General features: G+C 37.7%; 1 protein-coding gene across 1 annotated transcript in view; it reads right to left on the bottom strand.

Annotated features, from left to right (window-relative positions):
* Positions 1 to 1,427: 1,427 nt before the first annotated feature.
* The window catches only part of LOC150086016 (transmembrane protein 17-like), a 41,567-nt gene continuing 19,273 nt past the window's right edge, over positions 1,428 to 23,721 (bottom strand). The window contains exons 3-4 of the mRNA XM_090374772.1: positions 17,090 to 17,203; positions 1,428 to 1,667 (exon numbers count right to left, since the gene is read on the bottom strand). Of these exons, the coding sequence (XP_090230898.1) occupies positions 1,428 to 1,667; positions 17,090 to 17,203 (354 nt within the window). The remainder of the gene's footprint in view (positions 1,668 to 17,089; positions 17,204 to 23,721) is intronic.

The raw sequence follows: 23,721 nt of genomic DNA, 5'->3' as shown, positions 1-23,721 counted from the left end.
ATATCTGGGAAATTAAAATCCCCCATTATAAGACTCTCTGATTTACTGGCCCACTCTATTACCCTGTACAGTTTCTTATTATACTCATCAGAGTCATTAGGCCTATAGCACACTCCTACTCTCAATTTTGATCTCCCAATGCTTATGTCACACCAAACTGACTCGACACTGCACTGTCCAGCAATGTCGACTGGCTTCACTTCCTTGGATTTTATGTATTTCTTAACTAATAGCATAACCCCTCCTCCCTTCCTATCCTGTCTATCCTTTCTGTAGACATTGTACTCCCCAAGTTCCAGTTCTGCATTCCTTATATCTGTGTGACACTACGTCTCTGAAATCCCCACAATATCTGCCTTTGATGTTTTGAGCAATACCTCACATTTAATCAAATTTATTTACTAAACTCCTAGCATTGGTGTACACGCAAATATACATGCACCTGTTCTTTTTCTTAGCTACCCTAACACAACCCATGTGTTTACTTGTACCCCAATGATTCCCAGCAGTCTCTGAAATATCTTGCATCTTGTTTTCCAAGCTACTGCTCATTCCAATAGAAGTAGTGCAAGAATCACTTTCACCTCTGCCAGTGGCTACTGTTAATATATTAGTCCTTGTATCCCCCCAAGCTAGCAGTTTTCCGACCCACCTAACACTGCCTCGATAGCATCAGCAAATATTCTTTCACCTTTTCTATTTAAGTGTATCCCATCCCTGTAGAAGCAATCTCTCCTGTTAAAAAGTACAGACCAGGCTGAAAAAATTTCTACCCCTTGAGCCTTGCATAATCTTTCCAGGGCCGAAATGATTGAGAAGTCTCTCATCATATACTCCCTCCTATTGTGTCTGAGCAGAATTGCAGACACTTTCAAATTCAACCCTAATTCACGGCTTTTTTTCGACAGTGACCTGTACTTGTTAAGTAATTCTGCTGGTCTCCTACTCTTAATGTCATTAGTGCTGTGTACAACTGTATCACCTTTTGTGCCCTTAAAAGATGATATCCACTGTACAACGTCATCAACCTTTTCCCCTGGCAGACATGCCCTGTGTCTAAAGCTTTGATTATAAATGCAGAATGCGCTTATAATCAAAGCTTTAGACATAGTTGACAATCTTAAGTAGATTGTGGCATTGCAGTGTCTATAATGTGTACATGGACAAGGGACTAGAAAAGGTCATGATGTAGCATGATGCTTATTTTTTATATAGCACTTGTGACATGCAGAAATAACTTAATTTGGGTTATTGCAGTGTATCTATTTTCTACAATAGTTCTGGATGTTTTTTTTATACAGATAGGCAAATTATACGTTATTATAAATTAAAAAAAAAAAAAAAAACATGCACTGACAGAATTAAACTGCACATAGAATTCAATTTCAAATCAAAATCATTTAATTAAGTTATATTTTAAGCAAAAACTAAGAACACAGCTGTTCAAGTTGATAAATGTGAAGCTGAAATTTAGTTGCTTGATGATGTGCAATAGATTTTATAGCAAAATAGCCCATTACTATCTCAAACAAAACAAATGTCATCATAATGCAATCTAAAGTCCTTTCCAATGGCAGTGGAAACATGCCGTCACAAAGCAAAAGAAGGGTATCCAATGGACACTGGAGAAGTAATGTCATTAGCCAAAATCCTGCAAGTTCAGGGACCTAGAGGGTTATGTGCAATCGAAATTCTTTAGTATTTTCGAGTAAAAGAAAACAAGATGTTAATATTTACACATTATACATTAATTAATATATACTTAGTGATCACTGAATTATGAAAACCTACCTGATACTGTGTTGGGCTGCTGATCACAGAAATAACAGCCACTATTTTCCTAGACATTGACTTCACTAGGTGTCTGAAGACAACCATAGGGATCTGCAGCTATGCTGCCTGCAAGGCTTTTCATAGTGTTGGAATAGATGGTTGCATGTCCATATGCCTCACTTCCCATACCAAAACAACCCACTGATGTTCAATTGGTTTGAGGCCATGCAAATTTGGAGGCCAATCAAAATGGGTGATATCTTCACTGTGTTCCTTGAAACACTCATGCACAGAGTATAGTGTTAATTGTAATGTGGCTCTGGGGTTTCCCATCAACTCTGTTTGTGTTCAGCTCCTTGTTTTTATGATGTATTTGTATTTCTTTTTGCATTTGTAATCTGTATTTTGTAGCCTCTTGTATGTGTTTGCTATATTTTGTAGCCATTTGAATTTGTACTTATGTTATCTATATGTGAACCCGTGGCGCTCATCGCCGTGATGGGATATTGTGCTGTAATTCTACTTCACAATAAAGATTTATTTATTTATTTATGCACAGTGTGAGCCCGATGACACAGCTCATTATCATCTTGGAAGATCCTGTTTCTGTCCAGGAAAAATGCAACATGGCTTTCCAAGAGCTGCCAGTAGACCTCACCAGTGAAACATTGGTCCATATGCATCAGGGGTCCTAGTTCTCGCCAAGAAAACATGCCTCATATTAAGCAACCACCACCTGCCTGGATAGTGGGCACCTTTCATAATGGGTCCATGGACTTGTGTTGTTTGCATCACACACAAAGGCATCCATCACCACATTGCACAAGATATTTGGACTCATCCAACCAGCACACTCATTTCCAGTCCTACAGTGTTCAACCAATATGTTGTTGACACCACAGCATTCGTCACTGACAATGATCAGTGTCTTTGGGGTAGTCTGCTGTGGAACACCAGATGTCTAAGTGCAGCACATTGTAATTTGGGATATTGTATAATGATGTCAACTGTTGCACAGTGATCTGCTGTTGAGCCCGTACAATGAGCTGCACCCTTCACTTACCAAAAATATCCACTTTGCATAATCTTTTACAGTTCTGTCCATGGGAGATAATTTGACCCATTCGACATGGGATAAAATGGGCCATGAGCAACTAATAAGATATACTGCTTCTGACTGGAAGCACCCAATGCACAAGAACCCATAATCCTGCCCATCTGAAACTCTGTGATATGTTTATTACGACCCATAACTACTATTTTATTACTTAGACTTGCACAATGAAATGCAAATTACCACTGCTCTAGCATTCAAAGCTGTTCAGCTTTTTACACTGTGAGCTATGTGGCACAGTCCATTATGGATAGGGTGGTCATAATTCAGTGATCAACCAGTGTATATGTTAATAAATTTTTAAAAGATATCATACCTTATAATACAGCACTTTCAGTACTTACTATTAGTCTTGCAAGAAAAAAATATGGCAAGCTTTGCTGAAAAATTGAATGCAGTAGCCAAAGATACAGGAAATACAGGACATAATGCATACAGACCAAATGATCAACACCTGCATATACATAAGCCTTATGTTCAAAAATAAGGGCATTACGTATCCAGCTTTCTTCTTTTTGGAATAGTCACCCTACTTTCCAACAGACAACTGTAAAAAGGCTGGCATTTGGCATTACTGAAATCAGTTACTTGACTGTATAAACCAAATATATATTATCAATTACAGTTTCCATCAGCTTGAATTTGTATTTAGCTGCAAATTTCAATTCCATTCCTTCAATATCATTCCCTTTTCCATCAAGATAAAACATTAAAATAATACAATATCCCCAACCTGGCACAGTTACAGTTAAAAAAGTTAAACAAAAAAAAAAAAAAAATTACTGTTCTTTTCTATGAACTACACATTAATAATAAATATATGACAATTAAAAAAATGCTCCATTTAAATAATGAATTCTAAAAGGTTTTTAAGAAATTTAAAAACTTTCTTTCAATGTGAGTCTTATAAACAACAGGATACAGTCTCTTTATCCGGTACCGATCACGTCCTGGTCTGTTGAAATGGTGTTGTGGGCAAGTGACAGATGACGAACTTCGTTTTTTTTTTTTTTTTTTATTTATGGAAAAACTTTTCGAAATTTGTTTGCAGTATACCAATATATTACCTTTTCTTAACAGATTTAATACTCATTGTATTTTTTTTTTTTAATTAAAAAAATAAAAAGATACTAACATTTCATTTTTTAATAAAAAATTTAAATATTTAAAAAACTGTGCTTTTTAAAAATATTATTTTTAAAAAAGCAAAGAAGTTACAGACATAAAATATAAACATGAAATTAATAGTTGTTTGAATTTTCCAGTTCAGAAAACTGTCGAGAGAATGAGATTTTAAAATTGCAAATGTGCATATAATTCTACTTATTTATTACAATGTGCACAGAAATATGCAATAACTTTTATTAATTCTGCTGAAAATGAAAAAAAAAAAAAAAAAGTTTACAGCCATAAAACAAACATATTAGGCACTTTGATTTTCAAATGGATAAAATGATTAAGCCTGTGAGATATCAAAATTAAAAGATTCAGTAGCTTTATATTAAAAAAAATTGAAAAACTGGAGGGCTTATTTATTCACATCTGAAGCTCTTTGTGAAAATAATCACAAGAAGGATTGTAGCAAAAGAATACACCTTCCAAGAGTTATCGAATGTTTTTCCAATCTATTAATTTATGCTAATTATTCTGGGAATGCCCAAATATATATTCCATCAAAGCTGAAATTATGCTTTATTTAGAAAATTAGAAGATCAGAAAATGTAATTAGCACAATTCTTTGAACTAGAACAGCATGGACACTATTATTATTATTTTTTTTTTGATATATTTGTTTAATCTGGTTTTATTATTATTTTTTTATGAAAACCCCAAACACAAAAGATGGTAGAACCTACAGTACTTAAGATCATGTGTGGGTTGAGAATATGAAAGAAGATACTTGTTGTGACTTGAATTTCTGTAGATTGTAATTTTCATGAAGTATTGTGAAGGGAGTTATTCCAGAAAACAGAGGTTGAAGAAATAAATGAGTTAGTTAGTTAGTTATTTGGTTTTTAGGAGCATTAGCAACTAAGGCCATATTGCTCTGGGATATGTGGTGGTCATTCCCTGACCTTTCCGCATCCTCCGTATTTGGTGGTGACAGGCTCGAACCCCAGTGTAATCAAGAAGCGTGTGCTACGCACTGCTGCGCCTTCCCACCTGGCTACGGAGCTGAAATAAACAAGGAAGAAGAAAGGTTGGTCCTGTGAGTTTCAAGCTCAACAGTAAAAGGATGCTAACTGGTTGTGACTCGTGTTTGGAAGAGAGAGAGACAAGAGGAATTATAGAAGCGAATTCAGAAAAACAGTGCTCATGGAAACATCTAGAGGAAAGACGTGCAGCAGAAACAGAATGTTCAGTCAGTCCTCGTATAACACGTGTTTACACTACATGAATTCGATCATACACGATTTATAAATAGGGGAACGATATCTTATATAACACGAAACGAATTCGCTTATGCATGATTCGCCTTTGTGTTTACAAGAAATGGCAGTCGAACGCGGAATCACCCCAACTGAACGCAACACAATAGGAATGAAGAGAAGATTCTGAAAATGTATTTATGTGTTTTATACCAGTGAAGGGGAAACATTTCACCATAATAATGTAAAAACCAACACAATTCCAGATATCGGTATAATCGCAAATGCAATTAGATTGAGTTTACTACCAGTTTATAACAGATTCCACTAGCAGAAATTGTTTTTATTGTTTTATGGTAGTAACCCCTAAAAATGTGCTTTAGTAAAATGTGAGGTGTTAATAGTGTATCTCTGCCTTTACGGTGTTGTTTATTCAGTTACTACATGCGCACAGCTTTGTTTGTATCAAGTGTGCCTCCTCATTTTGTAATTGTGCTTTATTCCCTAAAAATGAGTAAAATACTTAAAAGGTGTGAAAAGGAAGCAGCCTGGTGAAGACACTGCAGATTCAGAGAGAAAAAGAAAAGCAATATCGATAAACAGAGGCGGACTGGGTCAAAAATTCTTACCCGGGAAAATTTGTAGTAGCCTCATACTCGTTTATGGCCAAAATCACACCAGCCTCCGGCCCACCGAGGTTTCCCTGGTAAGGCTTATGGCCACTTCTGTCGATAGAGAAAAAATATGAAATTGTGAAACGTTTTGAGTGAAATGAAAGACCATGTGATATTGCACGTGCTACAGATCTAAATGAGGCAACGCCGAGAATTACAAAGAATGCAGAGAAAATAAAAACAACTTTCATAGCAGGAACAACTCAAAGTGTAATTAAAATCCATTAGATTAAGACACAAAGAATTGGAAGAGATGGAACGGCTGTCATCTGTTTGGATAGAAAATCAAACAGAAAACAAGTTTGCTTACAATAGAAGCAAAAGCATTAGCAATATTTTATTACGTAATAGTCGTAATAAAATACTTACGTATTTTATTACGATTATTTATTGTGTTTGGTAATGTTTTGGTTTCAAATGTGCATTCAATCTTGGGTGGTCGGCACCTAACCCTATTTTTCCCATAGGGCCTGTTGTTTATATTGCACGATTTTGCATTGCACAAGGGTTTCTAGGAACACAACTATCGTGCTATACGAGGACTGACTGTATATGAGACAGAACAGAGAGACTTTGTAAGAGATGGATTATTAATTAACCTAACTGTCCTCTTTTGAATGGTGTCTAGAACCTGGAGACAAGTTATAGGGCTCCACCCCAGATATAAGAATAATATTCCATGTTAGGGCAGATTTGAGATTTGTACAAAGTAGCTCTTTAGAAGTAATGCTGTTTAGAGACCAAAGTAGCTGTTTAGAAGTAATGCTGAAAGTCCAGGTTAGTAGCTGTTTAGAGACCAAAGTAGCTGTTTAGAAGTAATGCTGAAAGTCTTGGAAGTAAAGCTGAAAGCCCAGGTTTTTTTTTTAGATGCAGAGGAAGCAATAGTTACAATGTGCTTATGCTAAGGTAGATTAGAAGTCAGGTAACCCCTAATAGGGACATGTGATCTTGTCTAGAAAACTGAGTGTCATCGAACATAAGCATAGGAGTAGAAGAATCCTTTTTACAAGATATAAGATAGGATATTCAAGGAGCTGAAGTTATTTGTGCATGACAAGGTTTCTCAAACTGGAAGGTGAAATGCAATCTGCTATCATCAGCAAAAGTATGGATAACATTTCCAGTAAATGGAAGATCATTAATAAACAGGAGGGGAAAAGAATGGAACCTTGGAGAACACCAGCATTATTGTCTGACCAACTTGATTAGATACTATGATGTGGTCACAAAGGAACTGGATGCAAAGAATAATTTTGGTATCATATATTTGGATCTTAGAAGACTTTTGATATTGTTGCACATGGAAGACTGCTACACAAATTGGAGCAGTGTGTGGCATTGAAGGCAAATTGCCGATATGAATAAAGGGTTGGTTGAGTGGGAGAAGACAGAGAGTGGTAATCAATGGACACTGGTCTTCGTGGACTAATGTTATTAGTGGAGTCCCTCAGGGTTGGGTCCATTGTTGTTTTCTGTATTTATAAATGATATCGATGATGGTATAAAGGGCTTAATGTCCAAGTTTGCAGACAATACAAAGGTTGGCAAGGTTGTTAAGGACACTAATGACAGTATCTAGAAAAGATGAGCAGATGGGCTGAGAGGTGGCAAATGAAGTTGAACATTGACAAATGTAAAGTACTACATATGGGAAGCAGTAACCCCAGAGTAACATATAAACTGTGTGGTACTACACTAAGAGTTGTAGAGAATGAAAAGAACCTCGGGATAATTGTGCAAGCAGATATGAAGTTTTCTGAGCAGTGAAGATGGTCTGCAAGAGTAGCTCATGGTGTCTTGTCAATGATATAGAGGAATTTTTCTAGCAGAGATAAGGAGATGATTATCCCCTTGTATAAGGCATGGTTAGGCCACACATTTAGTACTGTATACAGGTCTGGAGGCCTCATTTTAAGAAGGATGTAGAGCTGTTGGAACAAGTACAGAGAAAGGCAACAAGATTAGTGAACGGAATGAAGGGTTGCTCTTATGAAGAAAGGCTTAAGTTTTGCAGATTACAGTGTCTGGAGACTAGGCACCTGCAAGGTGATCTGATTGAGGTGTATAAAACTTTGAATGGTTTGAGTATGCTCAATGCTGATGGGATTCTTCCTCTTGCTCAGAATAATCACCTGAGAGGGCATAAATTCAAATTGAGGAAAGACAGTTGTAGGATAGATGTGCCTTTAGCCATCGGGTAGTTGATTGGTAGAACAGATTTCCATCTTTTGTTGTGGAAGTTGATAGCCTAAATAAATTTAAAGCTGAGCTGGACAGGTATTTGGAACGAATGGAGGGGTGAAATGGGAGCAGTTTTTTTTTTTTTTTTTGGCTGATGCTGCATAAGCTTGGATTCTTGCATCATATGCCTCTACTAATGCTAATTAGTGGAGAAGTTAGAAGACAGAAAGCCATCTACTACCATTAGCAGTGAGGGGGGGAGGGTCAGAGAGAAAACTAGACATCCAATTACAAAAAATAGTTGGCAATGCATAGGATGTAAGCTTATTTAGACCTTTACGCCAACCATGATCAAAAGCTTTTGAAATGTCAAAAGCAACTGCTTGAGTTTCAGCAAACTTTTCTATTTCAATATTTCTATGGAAATAGAAAAGTTATCCATCTATGAACAGATGTTACCCATCTGTTCATAGATGGGTAAACATAAGTGAGAACGTCACCAGTGGATTGACAGTGATGGAATTCATATTGGCAATCATTAATAAGATGGAAGGTTTCAAGATAGTTTAAGAATTAGTGGTTAACTGATTTCTCCATTACTTTAGAATGAGTAGAAGTGGGATGATATGGGACGATTGTCACCCTTTTTTAGGAACTGGCTGAATATGAATAAATATCCAGATATATTTCTTCTCAAAACCTTAGCTCAGAAGCAAATGTTTTGAGAACAAGTTGAGAAATACCATCAGGACCAGCAGCTTTCTTGGCACCAAGACCGTTCAAAATTCTTCTGCATCCTTCTGACTGAAAACCACAGGAAGAATTGAATGGAGTGTACTGGGAATGGTAGTTTGCCAAGATCATTAGCATTAGCATTAGCATTAGTAGAGGCATTTGATGCAAGAAAGCAAGCTTATGCAGCATCAGCCAAAAAAAAAAAAAAAAAAAAAAAAAAACCACTTCCACTTCACTCCTCTGTTCGTTCAAAATACCTGTCCAGCTGAGCCTTAAACTTATTTAGGCTATCAACCTCCACCACAAGGGATGGAAGTCTGTTCCACCAACCAACCACTCGCTGGCTAAAGGCAAATTTCCGCACGTCTATCCTACATCTGTCTTTCCTCAATTTGAATTTATGCCCTCTCAGGTGATTATTCTGAGCTAGAGGAAGAATCCCATCAGCATTGAGCATGCTTAAACCATTCAAGGCTTTATACACCTCTATCAGATCACCTCGCTGGTGCCTAGTCTCCAGACACTGTAATTTGCAAAACTTAAGCCTTTCTTCGTAAGAGCACCCCTTTGTTCCATTCACTAATCTTGTTGCCCTTCTCTGTACTCGTTCCAGCAGCTCTACATCCTTCTTGAAATGAGGCCTCCAGACCTGTATACAGTACTCTAGGTGTGGCCTGACCATCGCCTTATACAATGGAATAATCACCTCCTTATCCCTGCTGGAAAAATTCCTGTATATCATTGACAATACTCCATGAGCTACTGTATTAATGTACTAATGTATTAATGTATCATCAATACATTAGTTAGAAGAAAAGTAGGATGCTAGCAGGTCAGCTATATCTTTAGCTGAGGTGGCAATAGAGCCATCAGGTTTTAACAAAGGTGGGAGTAGGGATGGGTAAAAGTTGCAAGAAGCAAGTTTTCTACTCTTAGCCTCTCTGAAATCTAGTTTGGACTGATTAATAACTGCTTTACAATTGTTGTGAGCTTTGGTGTAGGCTGAAAATTAACTTGGGGATTTGGATACATACCAATTATGATATGTAACATTCTTCTCTTGAACAGCCTTAACGCATTTATTGGAAAACCAAGGTTTAGATAAGGGATGAGATTTTAAGGCGGATTGTTGAATAAATGATTTCATCTCTACAAGAATAATTTCACTCACTCAATCTGAGCAAACATTGACATCAGATGATTTAAAACATTAATTCAACCAAGGAAAAGAACAGAAATCTCACAGATCATCCCATTTTGCATTCTTGTAATGCCAAACAACATGAGGCTGAGAATGGCCACAAGAGAAAGGCTTCATTGAAGCCTTTTTCTCATGGCCATTCTCGGCCTCACCATCACTAAGTTTTGATCTGAGGTGCCAAGAGGATGCCCCATCTCGCCTGCATTCTTGGAAGAATTGTTTGTGAGAAAAAGATCAAGAGTGTTGGCCATGGTTAGTTTTGTTTGGTATTCTAGTAGGTAAATGAATAATCTATGCGAGGTCATTTTTACTTCTAGACTAAACTAATAATGCTACTTCTAGCAAAGAGATAACCTAAAATGGCAATCATCCAAAGCATCAAAAAATGGGAGCTTCACCTGTGAGGCACTGCATGTCTGAGAAAAGAGAAAGTTGGAAAAAAAAAAAAAAAAGGTTGTAATGCATCTGTCTGATTTGTTCATGAAATTACTCTGTGAATACAGTAAAAAGTTGCTTCAAAAATAACTTGAGTAAAATTGGGTATATATTTAGGAAGGCAGAGAAAGTTTCAGTCATTAATCTTCAACCAACAAAAACATGCAAACCTTTTTCATTTAAGTCACTGACATGTTAGAGAGAGAGAGAGAGAATCAACAAATTACATCCCTATATGTACACATTGCCTTTAAAACCTCGACAGGGATGTGGTGTAATCTATTAAATGTGTTTACAAATACAGCAAAAATTCCCTTAATGGATCCCTCTCCAAAAGGGGCACCTTTTGTTGCAGTTATTCAGGCTTCAGTCCTGGTTGAAGTATTACATGTTAAACAACTTCTCTAAAACAAACATTCTCTGATATTAACATCTACTATATATATACTTTTTGTATTTTCAACCTCCCTGCATCAGACACTTTCATGAGTATTTACACATATGCCTTTTTCTTAGGTCACTGGGATTTGCAATGAAGGCAAGTAAACATCATTACCACTGCTGGTACGGAATGTTTACAAAAAAAACCCAACAAAAACAGTTTACTAACAGCTCTGTATACAAGATTCAGGTTGTGGTATTATACATAAAAAAAAGTACAGAAATACAGCTGTAATCCATTTTTTTTTCAAAAAACAATTAACATTCCACCAATGAATTGCACTACTGATTATGACTAGTACCCCATCTGGATTTTCTACATCCACAAGTATACTGTAATTCAATGAAAACACTATGTGATGTTTTCATATAATACTTACAATTACTTTCACAACTGCTTTAGTGATCATGGTGTTCAGCTTTTTGAATGAGAAAGAATTTCAATTTTTCCATACCAACACATACCACTTTAACTAGGCAGTGAGAAATGACAGTTGCTTAGTAGCTACGTGCAAAGACTTCATCAAAGTTTGTTCATGCATGCAGGTTTTCCACCTAGAACACTAATCAAAATTTTTCTGGGCATTACAGTATACTGACTGCATGTTAATATTTTTAAGAAACTAAATTTCTTGCTGTTTGCAGAAGGGGCACATGCAGAAATTTATGGGAAGGGTCTTGACCTGTTAAGTGGGGAGCGATATATCCTATTGCATTAAAAGAGTTACATATGATCAAAAATTATGAAATATGGAACAAAACTAGTAGGTAACCTAATAACCCATTCTGAAAATTAAATTGTCAAAACGAAATGCTCTGAACAAAGAAATTTATATTCATTTTTTCAATTATGAGTTTACTAAAAGTTGTGTTATTTATTAAATATTAATTATGTTTTATTTACTAAAAGTTAATTAATTGAAACAAATATGTTTAATGATAATAATAAAAAACTCTGATTAACATAGTGATTTTCTCTTTTTTCTATTTTAGCATTAGCATCAGTAGAGGCATTTGATGCAAGAAAGCAAGCTTATGCAGCATCAGCCAAAAAAAAAAAAAAAAAAAAACCACTTCCACTTCACCCCTCTGTTCGTTCGAAATACCTGTCCAGCTGAGCCTTAAACTTATTTAGGCTATCAACTTCCATGACAAGGGATGGAAGTCTGTTCCACCAACCACCACCCGCTGGCTAAAGGCAAATTTCCGCACATCTATCCTACATCTGTCTTTCCTCAATTTGAATTTATGCCCTCTCAGGTGATTATTCTGAGTAAGAGTAAGAATCCCATCAGCATTGAGCATGCTCAAACCATTCAAGGTTTATACACCTCTATCAGATCACCTTGCAGGTGCCTATTCTCCAGACACTGTAATTTGCAAAACTAAAGCCTTTCTTCATAAGAGCACCCCTTTGTTCCATTCACTACTCTTGTTGCCCTTCTCTGTACTCATTCCAGCAGCTCTACATCCTTCTTGAAATGAGGCCTCCAGACTCAAGGTCTGGCCTGACCATTGCCTTATACAAAGGAATAATCACCTCCTTATCCCTGCTGGAAACATTTTTGTATATCATTGACAAGACACCATGAGCTACTCTTGCAGCCCGTCTGCACTGCTCAGAGAACTTCATATCTGCTTGCACAACCATCGCCCAGGTCCCTTTCATTCTCTACCACTGTCAGTGTAGCACCACAGAGTTGATACGTTGCTCTGCGGTTGCTGTTTCCCATATGTAGTACTTTACATTTTTGAAAGTTAAACTTCATTTGCCACCTCTCAGCCCATCTGCTCAACCTTTCCAGATCCTGTTGCAGCAGCATAGTGTCAGTAGTGTCCTTGACAACCCTGCCAACCTTCGTATCGTCTGCAAACTTGGACATTAAGCTTGATATACCATCATCAATATCATTTATAAATACAGAAAACAATAATGGACCCAACACTGAACCCTGAGGGACTCCACTAATAACATTAGTCCACGATGAGCAGTGTACATTGATTACTACTCTCTGTCTTCTCCCCCTCAACCACCCCTTTATCCATAGCAGCAATTTGCCTCCAATGCCACACTGCTCCAATTTGTGCAGCAGTCTTCCATGTGCAACAGTATCAAAAGCCTTTCTAAGATCCAAGTATATAATATCAAAGTTATTCCCTGCATCCAGTTCTTTTGTGACTACATCATAGTATCCAATCAAATTGGTCAGGCAAGACTTCCCCTTAACAAGACCATGCTGCGTCCGAGATATAACTGAAGTCTTGTCTAGATGATCCTGCAGTGCTTCTTTAACCAGTGCCTCCATTAATTTTCCGGGAACAGAAGTTAAACTCACAGGTCTATAATTACTTGTGTCAGTAATTACTTTGTGAATTGGGGTCACATTTGCACATCTCCAGTCTGTGGGTACCTCCCCTGAGTCCAAGGAAGCTCTCATAATTATGGCTAAGGGTTTGCTTACTTCCTTTGCTGCCTCCTTTAATATAACTGGATAGATCCCATCCACCCCAGGTGCCTTTCTTGTGTTTATCTTCAACAATTTCTCCTCCACTTTACTCTCAGTTATTACAAGATTCTCTAGCTTACTGCCAGAGTTGAATACACCTCTGGCATTCCCCTCGCTGAATAACTCCTCATGTGTGAATGTCGATGCAAAATATTCATTTAGTTTGTTAACTACCTGAGCAGGATTATCAACAATTGACCCATCGATTTCAAGTGGACCAATCTGATTCATCCCCTTCCTTCTAGAGGTTTACATAAGTAAAGAACTCTTTACTGTTTTTCTTTGCATCCCTTGCTAAAGATTTCTCGTAATTTGCCTTTGCCTGCCTAACCTCCATTTGTAACTTGGTTACAGATCAACTTGTATCTATCATAGGCTTCTGTGTCACGTGTTAATTTGTATGTATTCCATGCATTTTTCTTCTGTGCCATATGTCTCATTAGTTCATCTGATATCCATTTAGGCCTAAACCTTGAACAATATTTCTTAGTTGGTATGTAAAGCCTAATAGCTTCCAAGATAAGTTCTTTGAATGCTTCCCTTTTTGAATTTGCTGTTGGTAACATCATCAGTTGGTCCCACACTATAGAATTTAAATACTGTCTCAGTCCATCGTAGTCGCCTTTACGAAAGCAATAACCCTTCCCTTTACAACTAATGGCAGTTACCTCTTTGAGTAAATGCCACTTCAGCACACTGTGATCACTGCCACCTAGTGGTTCCTTTATCTGCACATTAAGAATCTGCAGATAAAGGAACCACAAAGAAGAATCACTACTGATATTCAAATCAAGAGTATTACTCCCTCTAATTGCCTCCCGGACATGCTGATGTAGGAAACAATCATCCAATAAATCCCCAAAAGCCTTGCTAGTGTGTGAGTGACCAGTTCCCAAATTCCAGTTAATATCTGGGAAATTAAAATTCCCCATTATAAAACTCTCTGATTTACTGGCCCACTCTATTTCCCTGTACAGTTTCTTATTATACTCATCAGAGTCATTAAGCCTATAGCACACTCCTACTCTCAATTTTGATCTCCCAATGCTTATGCCACACCAAACTGACTCGACACTGCACTGTCCAGCGATGTCGACTGGCTTCACTTCCTTGGATTTTATGTGTTTCTTAACTAATAGCATAACCCCTCCTCCCTTCCTATCCTGCTATCCTTTCTGTAGACATTGTACTCCCCAAATTCCAGTTCTGCATTCCTTATACCTGTGCGACACCACGTCTCTGATATCCCAACAATATCTGCCTTTGATGTTTTGAGCAATACCTCTAATTCATCAAATTTATTTACTAAACTCCTAGCATTGGTATACACACAAGTATACATGCACCTGTTCCTATTCTTAGCTACCCTAACACAACCCATGTGTTTACTTGTACCGCAATGACTCCCAGCAGTCTCTGAAATATCCTGCATCTTGTTTTTCAGGCTTCTGCTCATTCCAATAGAAGCCGTGCAAGAATCACTTTCACCTCTGCCAGTGGCTGCTGTTAACCTATTAGTCTTTGTATCCCCCCAAGCTAGCAGTTTTCCGACCCACCTAACACTTCCTCGATTGCATCAGCAAATATTCTTGCACCCTTTCTATTTAAGTGTATCCCATCCCTGTAGAAGCAGTCTCTCCTGTTAAGTATAGTCCAGGCGAAAAAACTGGCTACGCTGACCTCTGCAAAGTGGACACTTCCTTCTGACCCAATTTTATAGAGGTCATTTTATAGAGGTTTCACTCAGATACTATCCATTCTTACATTTATATAGTTTTTAAAATTGGCATAAGAGGAGTGCAGCCTATCAACAAGATTCAAGACAATGAATCTTGTTGATACATTGAACTCCATATTTAATACCTTGTTGATAGGTTGTAATCCATATTGGAAATCTATTTTCAATATGGATTACAATTAAAGAAGGTGATGAAACTGAATAAAATAATCTTCTTCTTATTCTTCTTTAGTGCGCCATCTCTTTGCAGAGGTTGGCTATCATCTTCACAATGGACGAACATGAAGTAGAAGCCCTATAGAAACCCTTATTACTCTGAACATACCACTCTCTGAGGTTTGCTAACCAAGATTTTCTTCTTTTCCCTCGACTTATTTTTCCATTGATCTTGCCCTGGATTATCAATTGTACATCTTATATTTGTCACTCCTCATCAAATGTCCTAAATATTTTAGTTTCTTCTCCTTAATGGTGTTAGTTATTTCTGTCTTTTTCTTCATTTGTCTCATGATCTCATCATCCTTTATCTTTTCAGTCCACAACACTTTTAACATTCATCCGTAATACCACATCTCAAAAGCATTTAACTTATTTGGAGTCTTCTTTGTCAATGTACATTTCAGGTTTTGGTACCATATTTATTCAGCTCCATAAAGGAAGACAGAAAAGACAAAACAACTCAATATTCTTGTTCTTAAAGGAAGTATAAGATCACTGTGGCATAGAAGATTCTTCATTTTAAGGAAGGCTGCACATGCTTGTTCAATTCTTGAGTATACTTCAAAAGAATGGTTCCAGTCCTTGCTCAGCATACATCCAAGATAGCAATAACTTTTAACCAATTTCTTCATTATTGATTGTAATTTTTGTTTGCACTTTTCTTACTGATCATTATAGTTTTGTTTTCTTGATGTTTCAGACCAAAATTTTCACTTATTCTATTTAATTTAAGTCTTTAATTCACTTATTTAAGTCTATCCATTAATGCTTGTAAATCCTTCTCAGAGCTGGCCAGCAATATAGTATCATCTGCTTATCTGATCATATTTATTGTATTTCCATTAATCTTTAACCCTTCTGTACATCCCTCTAAAGCTTCTTTAAAAATTTCTTCAGCATACACGCTGAACAATATAGGTGATAGAATACAACCTTGATGAACTCCTCTTTTAATTTCTATCTCTTCTGATTCTTCTCCTTCTATGCATACCTTTGTTAATTGTCCCCAATATAAATTCACCATTATTCTGTCTTTGCTATCAATCCCAATCTTCTCTAAGATTTGGAATCAAATAATACACATACATAAATGTAGAGGATATTATATCAAAAAATAATAAAAAATCAATGTCATTCAATAAAATCAGAAAGAATAGCTGTCCCAGCATAGAACCCTGAGTGGGGGCCCACTTCAAAAACTAGCCGAATCTGAAGGGCAGCCATTAATCACAACCCTTTTACCACCAGTAAAATTTACCATCATTAAGTTACCATCATTCTAAGAATCATGGGTAAGCAGTGGCTATAAGTAGAATATTCAATCATTTCCCAGTGTAGTTTTCAGATGTTTACTGATGCATGATGAGCTATGTGTGGTCACTTTATCTGATAACAAAATGACATTGTTAGTCAAACATCCAAGTTTCTGAGAACTGTGTCAGCTTGTCCTGGGCAAGGGTCTTAGAGTTTTTCTTCCCTCATAGTAATTATTTTCTCAGTCCTACACTTATAGCTGCAAAATACAGTTGTAACATACACTCTTTCCATATGGTGGTGCATTTCTATTGGATAGATGCCCTGTGTGTGTGTGTGTGTGCGCGCGTGCGCGTGTATGTGCATGTGCGCGCGCGTGTGCATGTGTGTGTGCATTAGTGCGTGCATTATCACTTTAAACACGAAACAAAGAAATGATTCTACTTACCTTTTCAGTCAAATTACCAAGATAACCTAAGTACAACCGTGGAGCCTCTATAACAGTCAATACCAAAAGAACAGCCATCAGCACAATTTTATACAACTGTGAAAGCACTGCATACTGAAAAACAAATTTACAATCTCAGTGAAAGAATACAAAAAACAAACACTGCAATCAGATAATTACAATGTTTTCAATACAATGAATTTCTTTCAAAATAATATTACATGCTGCCAAAATAACTAAAATCTGCTACTATATACATTAACAAATATACATTACGTGTGAACATATGCATGAATTTTATTCACAGAAGAAATCTCAGATTGCCTATCATGTATTCACCTTAGCAATATATCCATAATTTAATTCAGATATTTTAAAAGCATGATCATGAACTGATGAAAAGAAATTTTCATCAGTTCATGATCATTCATGAACCAATAAGATCATTCCTTTCATTGTTAACTGTGTGATAACACACTAAATGTCATAAATCTGTTACCTGTTACAGCATGTTTTCTTTAAATGATGACATATTAAGTCTTGTGTAAAATGAAGATTCATTAGACAGCAATTATAATGAATCTACAGATGAGTAAAACACTTAACTTTATGTCTTCTTTCAAAAGCTTGACAATGAATTCCAAGGCTAATGTGAAATACAGTTGAAGCAACACAAGATTATCTAACTGGCTGGCATTTCTGTAATTTAAATTATGACCAAAAAAATATATAATTTGTTGCCTTTAATATGAAGTCAAATATGATATTCAAATTTAAATTTCATAAAATTACCTACTAGTAATAGTAACAGAGGCATGTGATGCAAGAAAGCAAGCATATGAGCTTATCAGCCAAAAAAAAAATATATATAAATATATATTTCCGCACATCTATTCTACAACTGGCTTTCCTCGATTTGAATTTATGCCCCATTAGGTTGATAATCTGAGCAAGTAAAAGAATGCCATCAGAATTCAACGTGCTCAACCCATTCAAGGCCTTATACACCTCAATCAGATCACCTCACAGGTGCCTAGTCTCCAGCCACTGCAATTTGCAGAACTTAAGCCTCTCTTGGTAAGAGGATCCCTTCATTCCCTCACCAATCTTGTTGCCCTTCTCTGTACATGCTTAAACAAATCTACATCCTTCCTAAAATGAGGCCTCCAGACCTGTATGCAGTACTCAAGATGTGGCCTGACCACTACCTTATAAAAAGGGATAATCACCTCCTTTTCCCTGCTAGCAAAATTCCTGTATGTCATTAACAAAAACCCCATGACCTGCTCTTGCAACCTGTCTGCATTGCTCAGAAAACTTCATATCTGACTGCACAATTATTCCCATGTCTTTTCATTTTCTACCACCCTAAGTGTAGTACCACACAGTTGGTATGTTCCTTTAGGGTTACTTCTACCCATATGCAGTACTTTGCATTTGTCTAGGTTAAACTTCAGTTGCCACTTCTCAGCCCATCTGCCCAAATTTTCTAGATCCTGTTGCAGTAGCACACTGCCATTACTGTCATTAACAACCCTGCCAACCTTTGTATCATCTGCAAACTTCGACACTAAGTCTGATATACCTTCATCAATATCACTGATAAATAAACAAAACAACAGTGGGCCCAACACCAAACCCTGTGGAACTCCACTAATAACATTAGTCCATGAAGAGCAGAATCCATTGATTACCACCCTTTGTCTTCTCCCACTCCACCACCCTTTCATCCATTGTAGCAACTTACCCTTAATACCATTCTGCTCTAATTTGTGCAGTAGTCTTCCATGCGCAACACTGTCAAAAGCTTTCCTGAAATCCAAGTATATGATATCAAAATTATTTTTTGCATCCAGTTCCTTTGTAACCACATCATAATATCCAATCAGATTTGTCAGACAAGACTTTCCCTTAACAAACCCATGCTGTGTCTGAATTATTGCTGCAGTCTTGTCTAGATGATCCTGCAATGCATCTTTTACCAGTGACTCCATTATTTTACCCGGAACAGAAGTTAAACTAACTAGTCTATAATTACTCATGTCACCCTTCGATCCTCCTTTGTGAATTGGGTATATATTTGCATATCTCCAGTCCATGTGAACTCCCCCCCCCCGAGTCCAGGGATGCTCTCGTAATTATGGTTAAGGATTTGCTTAGTTCCTTAGCCACCTCCTTTAATATAACTGTATAGATCCCATCCACACCAGGTGTCTTTCTTATGTTTAACTTTAGCATTAGCATTAGCATTAGTAGAGGCATATGATGCAAGAAAGCAAGCTTATTCAGCATCAGCCAAAAAAAAAGGAAAAAAAAAAAAAAAAAACAACCACTACTCCCATTTCACCCCTCAATTCGTTCGAAATACCTGTCCAGCTGAGCCTTAAATTTGTTTAGGCTATCAACTTCAACAACAAGCGATGGAAGTCTATTCCACAAACCAACTGCCCGCTGGCTAAAGGCGAATTTCCGCACATCTATCCGACATCCGTCCTTCCTCAATTTGAATTTATGCCCTCTCAGGTGATTATTCTGAGCAAGAGGAAGAATTCCATCGGCATTGAGCATGCTCAAGCCATTCAAAGCCTTGTACACCTCTATCAGATCACCTCGGCGATGCCTAGTCTCCAGGCTCTGTAATTTGCAAAACTTAAGCCTTTCTTCGTAAGAGCAACCCTTTGTTCCATTCACTAATCTTGTTGCCCTTCTCTGTACTCGTTCCAGCAGCTCTACATCCTTCTTGAAATGAGGCCTCCAGACCTGTATACAGTACTCAAGGTGTGGCCTGACCAATGCCTTATACAAGGGAATAATCACATCCCTGTCCCTGCTAGAAAAATTCCTGTATATCATTGACAAGACACCATGAGCTACTCTTGCAGCTCGTCTGCACTGCTCAGAGAACTTCATATCTGCCTGCACAATTACCCCCAGGTCCTTTTCATTCTCTACCACTGTCAGCGTAGTACCACAGAGTTGATACGTTGATCTGGGGTTACTGTCTCCCATATGTAGTACTTTACATTTGTCAATGTTAAACTTCATTTGCCACCTCTCAGCCCATCTGCTCAACCTTTCCAGATCCTGTTGCAGCAGCATAGTATCAGTAGTGTCCTTAACAACCCTGCCAACCTTTGTATCGTCTGCAAACTTGGACATTAAGCCTGATACACCATCATCAATATCATTTATAAATACAGAAAACAACAATGGACCCAACACTGAACCCTGAGGAACTCCACTAATAACATTAGTCCACGTTGAGCAGTGTCCATTGATTACCACTCTCTGTCTTCTGCCACTCAACCATCCCTTTATCCATAGCAGCAATTTGCCTCGAATGCCACACTTCTCCAATTTGTGCAGCAGTCTTCCATGCGCAAGAGTATCAAAAGCCTTTCTAAGATCCAAATATATAATATCAAAGTTATTCCCTGCATCCAGTTCTTTTGTGACTACATCATAGTATCCAATCAAATTGGTCAGACAAGACCTGCCCTTAACAAACCCATGCTGTGTCTGAGCTATAACTGAATTCTTGTCCAGATGATCCTGCAGTGCTTCTTTAACCAGTGCCTCCATTAATTTTCCTGGAACCGAAGTTAAACTAACAGGTCTATAATTACTTGTGTCAGCCTTTGATCCTCCTTTGTGAATTGGGGTTACATTTGCACATCTCCAGTCCATGGGTACCTCCCCTGAGTCCAAAGAAGCTCTCATAATTATGGCTAGGGGTTTGCTTACTTCCTTTGCTGCCTCTAATATAACTGGATAGATCCCATCCACCCCGGGTGCCTTTTTTATGTTTATCCTCAACAATTTCTCCTACACTTTCCTCTCAGTTATTAGAAAATCATCTAGCTCACTGCCAATGTTTACTTCACCTACGACATTCCCCTTCCTGAATAACTCCTCATGTGTGAATGTAGATGCAAAATACTCGTTTAGATTGTTAGCCACCTGAGCTGGATCCTCAACTGTTGAACCATCAACATCCAGTGGACCAATCTGATTCATCCCTTTCCTTCTTGAGTTTAAATAGGTAAAGAACTCTTTTCTGTTTTTCTTTGCATCCTTTGCCAAGGATTTCTCATAATCTGCCTTTGCCTGCCTAATCTCCTTTGTGACTTGGTTACAGACCAACTTATATCTATCATAGGCTTCCACGTCACCCATTAATTTGTATGTATCCCATGCATTTTTCTTCTCTGCCATATGTCTCATTAGTTCATCTGACAACCATTTAGGCCTGAACCTTGAACAATATTTCTTGGTTCGTATGTAAAGCCTGGTAGCTTCCAAGATTAGTTCCTTGAATGCTTCCCATTTTGAATTTGCTGTTGGTAACATCATCAGTTGGTCCCACTGTATAGAATTTAAATACTGTCTCAGACCAGCATAGTCTCCTTTACGAAAGCAAAAACCCTTCCCTTTACCTCTGATGGTAGTTACCTCCTTGAGTAAATCCCACTTCAGCACACTGTGATCACTGCCACCCAGTGGTTAATTTATCTGCAGATTCCTAATGCATGAAGAATCACTACTGATAATCAGATCAAGAGTATTACTCCCTCTAGTTGCCTCCCGAACATGCTGGTGTAGAAAACAATCATCCAATAAATCCACAAAAGCCTTGCTAGTGTGTGAGTGACCAGCCTCCAAATTCCAGTCAATATCTGGGAAATTAAAATCCCCCATTATAAGACTCTCTGATTTACTGGCCCACTCTATTACCCTGTACAGTATCTTATTATACTCATCAGAGTCATTAGGCCTATAGAACACTCCTACTCTCAATTTTGATTTACCTATGCTTATGTCACACCAAACTGACTCAACACTGCACTGTCCAGCGATGTCAACTGGCTTCACTTCCTTGGATTTTATGTGTTTTTTAACTAATAGCATAACCCCTCCTCCCTTCCTATCCTGTCTATCCTTTCTGTAGACGTTGTACTCCCCAAATTCCAGTTCTGCATTCCTTATATCTGTGTGACACCACGTCTCTGATATCCCAACAATATCTGCCTTTGATGTTTTGAGTAATACCTCAAATTCATTCATCAAATTTATTTACTAAACTCCTAGCATTAGTGTACACGCAAGTATACATGCACCTGTTTCTATTCTTAGCTACCCTAACACAACCCATGTGTTTACTTGTACCGCAATGACTTCCAGCAGTCTCTGAAATATCCTGCATCTTGTTTTTCAGGCTTCTGCTCATTCCAATAGAAGCAGTGCAAGAATCTCTTTCACCTCTGCCCGTGGCTACTGTTAATCCATTAGTCTTTGTCTCCCAAGCTAGCAGTTTTCCGACCCACCTAACACTGCCTCGATAGCATCAGCAAATATTCTTGCACCCTTTCTATTTAAGTGTATCCCATCCCTGTAGAAGCAATCTCTCCTGTTAACAAGTACAGTCCAGGCTGAAAAAAATTCTACCCCTTCAGCCTTGCACAATCTTTCCAGGGCCGAATTGATCGACAAGGCTCTCATCATATACTCCCTCCTATCGTGTCTGGGCAGAATTGCAGACACTTTCAAATTCAACCCTACTTCACGGCTTTTTTTCAACAGTGACCTGTACTTGTTAAGTAATTCCGCTGGTCTCCTACTCTTAATATCATTAGTGTCAACGTGTACAACTATATCACCTTTTGTGCCCTTAAAAGATGATATCTGCTCTACAACGTCATCAACCTTTGCCCCTGGCAGACATACCCTGGTCCTGTTCCACCTATCCTTTTTACAAAGCATGTTCCCCATTTCCCTGACAATTGAGTCACCAACAACTACTAGTTCCTGCTGGACCAGCGCATTCTGCCTTGGGGGCTGCCTCTGTGTTGCAAGATGACCAAGTCCAAGCTCTGGTGTTGATGTGGGCAGCTGAGAGCTTGATGGGCCCCTCAATTTATTTCCTTCGAGGGCATCCACCCTGTCCTTCAAGGTCTCATATAGGCCCATAACAACGCCGAGTTGTCGCCTAATTTCCTTGCACTCCTTGCATCGTGCACACACAAAGACATCCCCCATGGCAGTATCATGTCCCGTACCCGATTGCTCCGCAAACATCAAGCAAACAGTGCATCTTAAAAGGCCGTGATTCAGGGGGCAACCGCCCCCCCCCCCTCAGTTCTCCCCTGAGTCACAGCACTCCCATTAGCTTGAGCCTTTTGCTTTGCTGCTCTGGTCAGAGTCATGATTTCGATTTAAATGTCAATAAAATTACAATTTCAGAACAAAATTAAAACCTTAAACTTGTATCTTAACACAGTTATAATGCTATATTTATTTTTCGGTATCGAGTGTTATCTACGAGTTCCCTTTATATAACTTCCGTATCAAGTATGTATTAATTATTTGCTACGTTTGTACTCTAAGTCGTTATATATATATAGTTAAAAGTACAATTTAATTGACAATGAAGTTTAACAAGATTAATAGATGTACTGATTAATTGACAATATTATATTATGCACTATACTATACAAAGCTAATGCTATCGAATTCTGGATATGCTGTATCGCGCTTCAGTAACGAGTGTTATCTACGAAATCCCTTTATATAACTTCTGTATCAAGTTATGTATTAATTATTTATTTTTACTAATTATTTATGTTCCGTAACCT

This window comes from Mastigoproctus giganteus, chromosome 5, assembly GCF_048544385.1.
Source record: "Mastigoproctus giganteus isolate SK-2022 chromosome 5, ASM4854438v1, whole genome shotgun sequence".
NCBI lineage: Eukaryota > Metazoa > Arthropoda > Arachnida > Uropygi > Thelyphonidae > Mastigoproctus > Mastigoproctus giganteus.
Note: the sequence above shows the minus strand (reverse complement) of the source record. Positions and strands in the feature narration are given on the sequence as shown.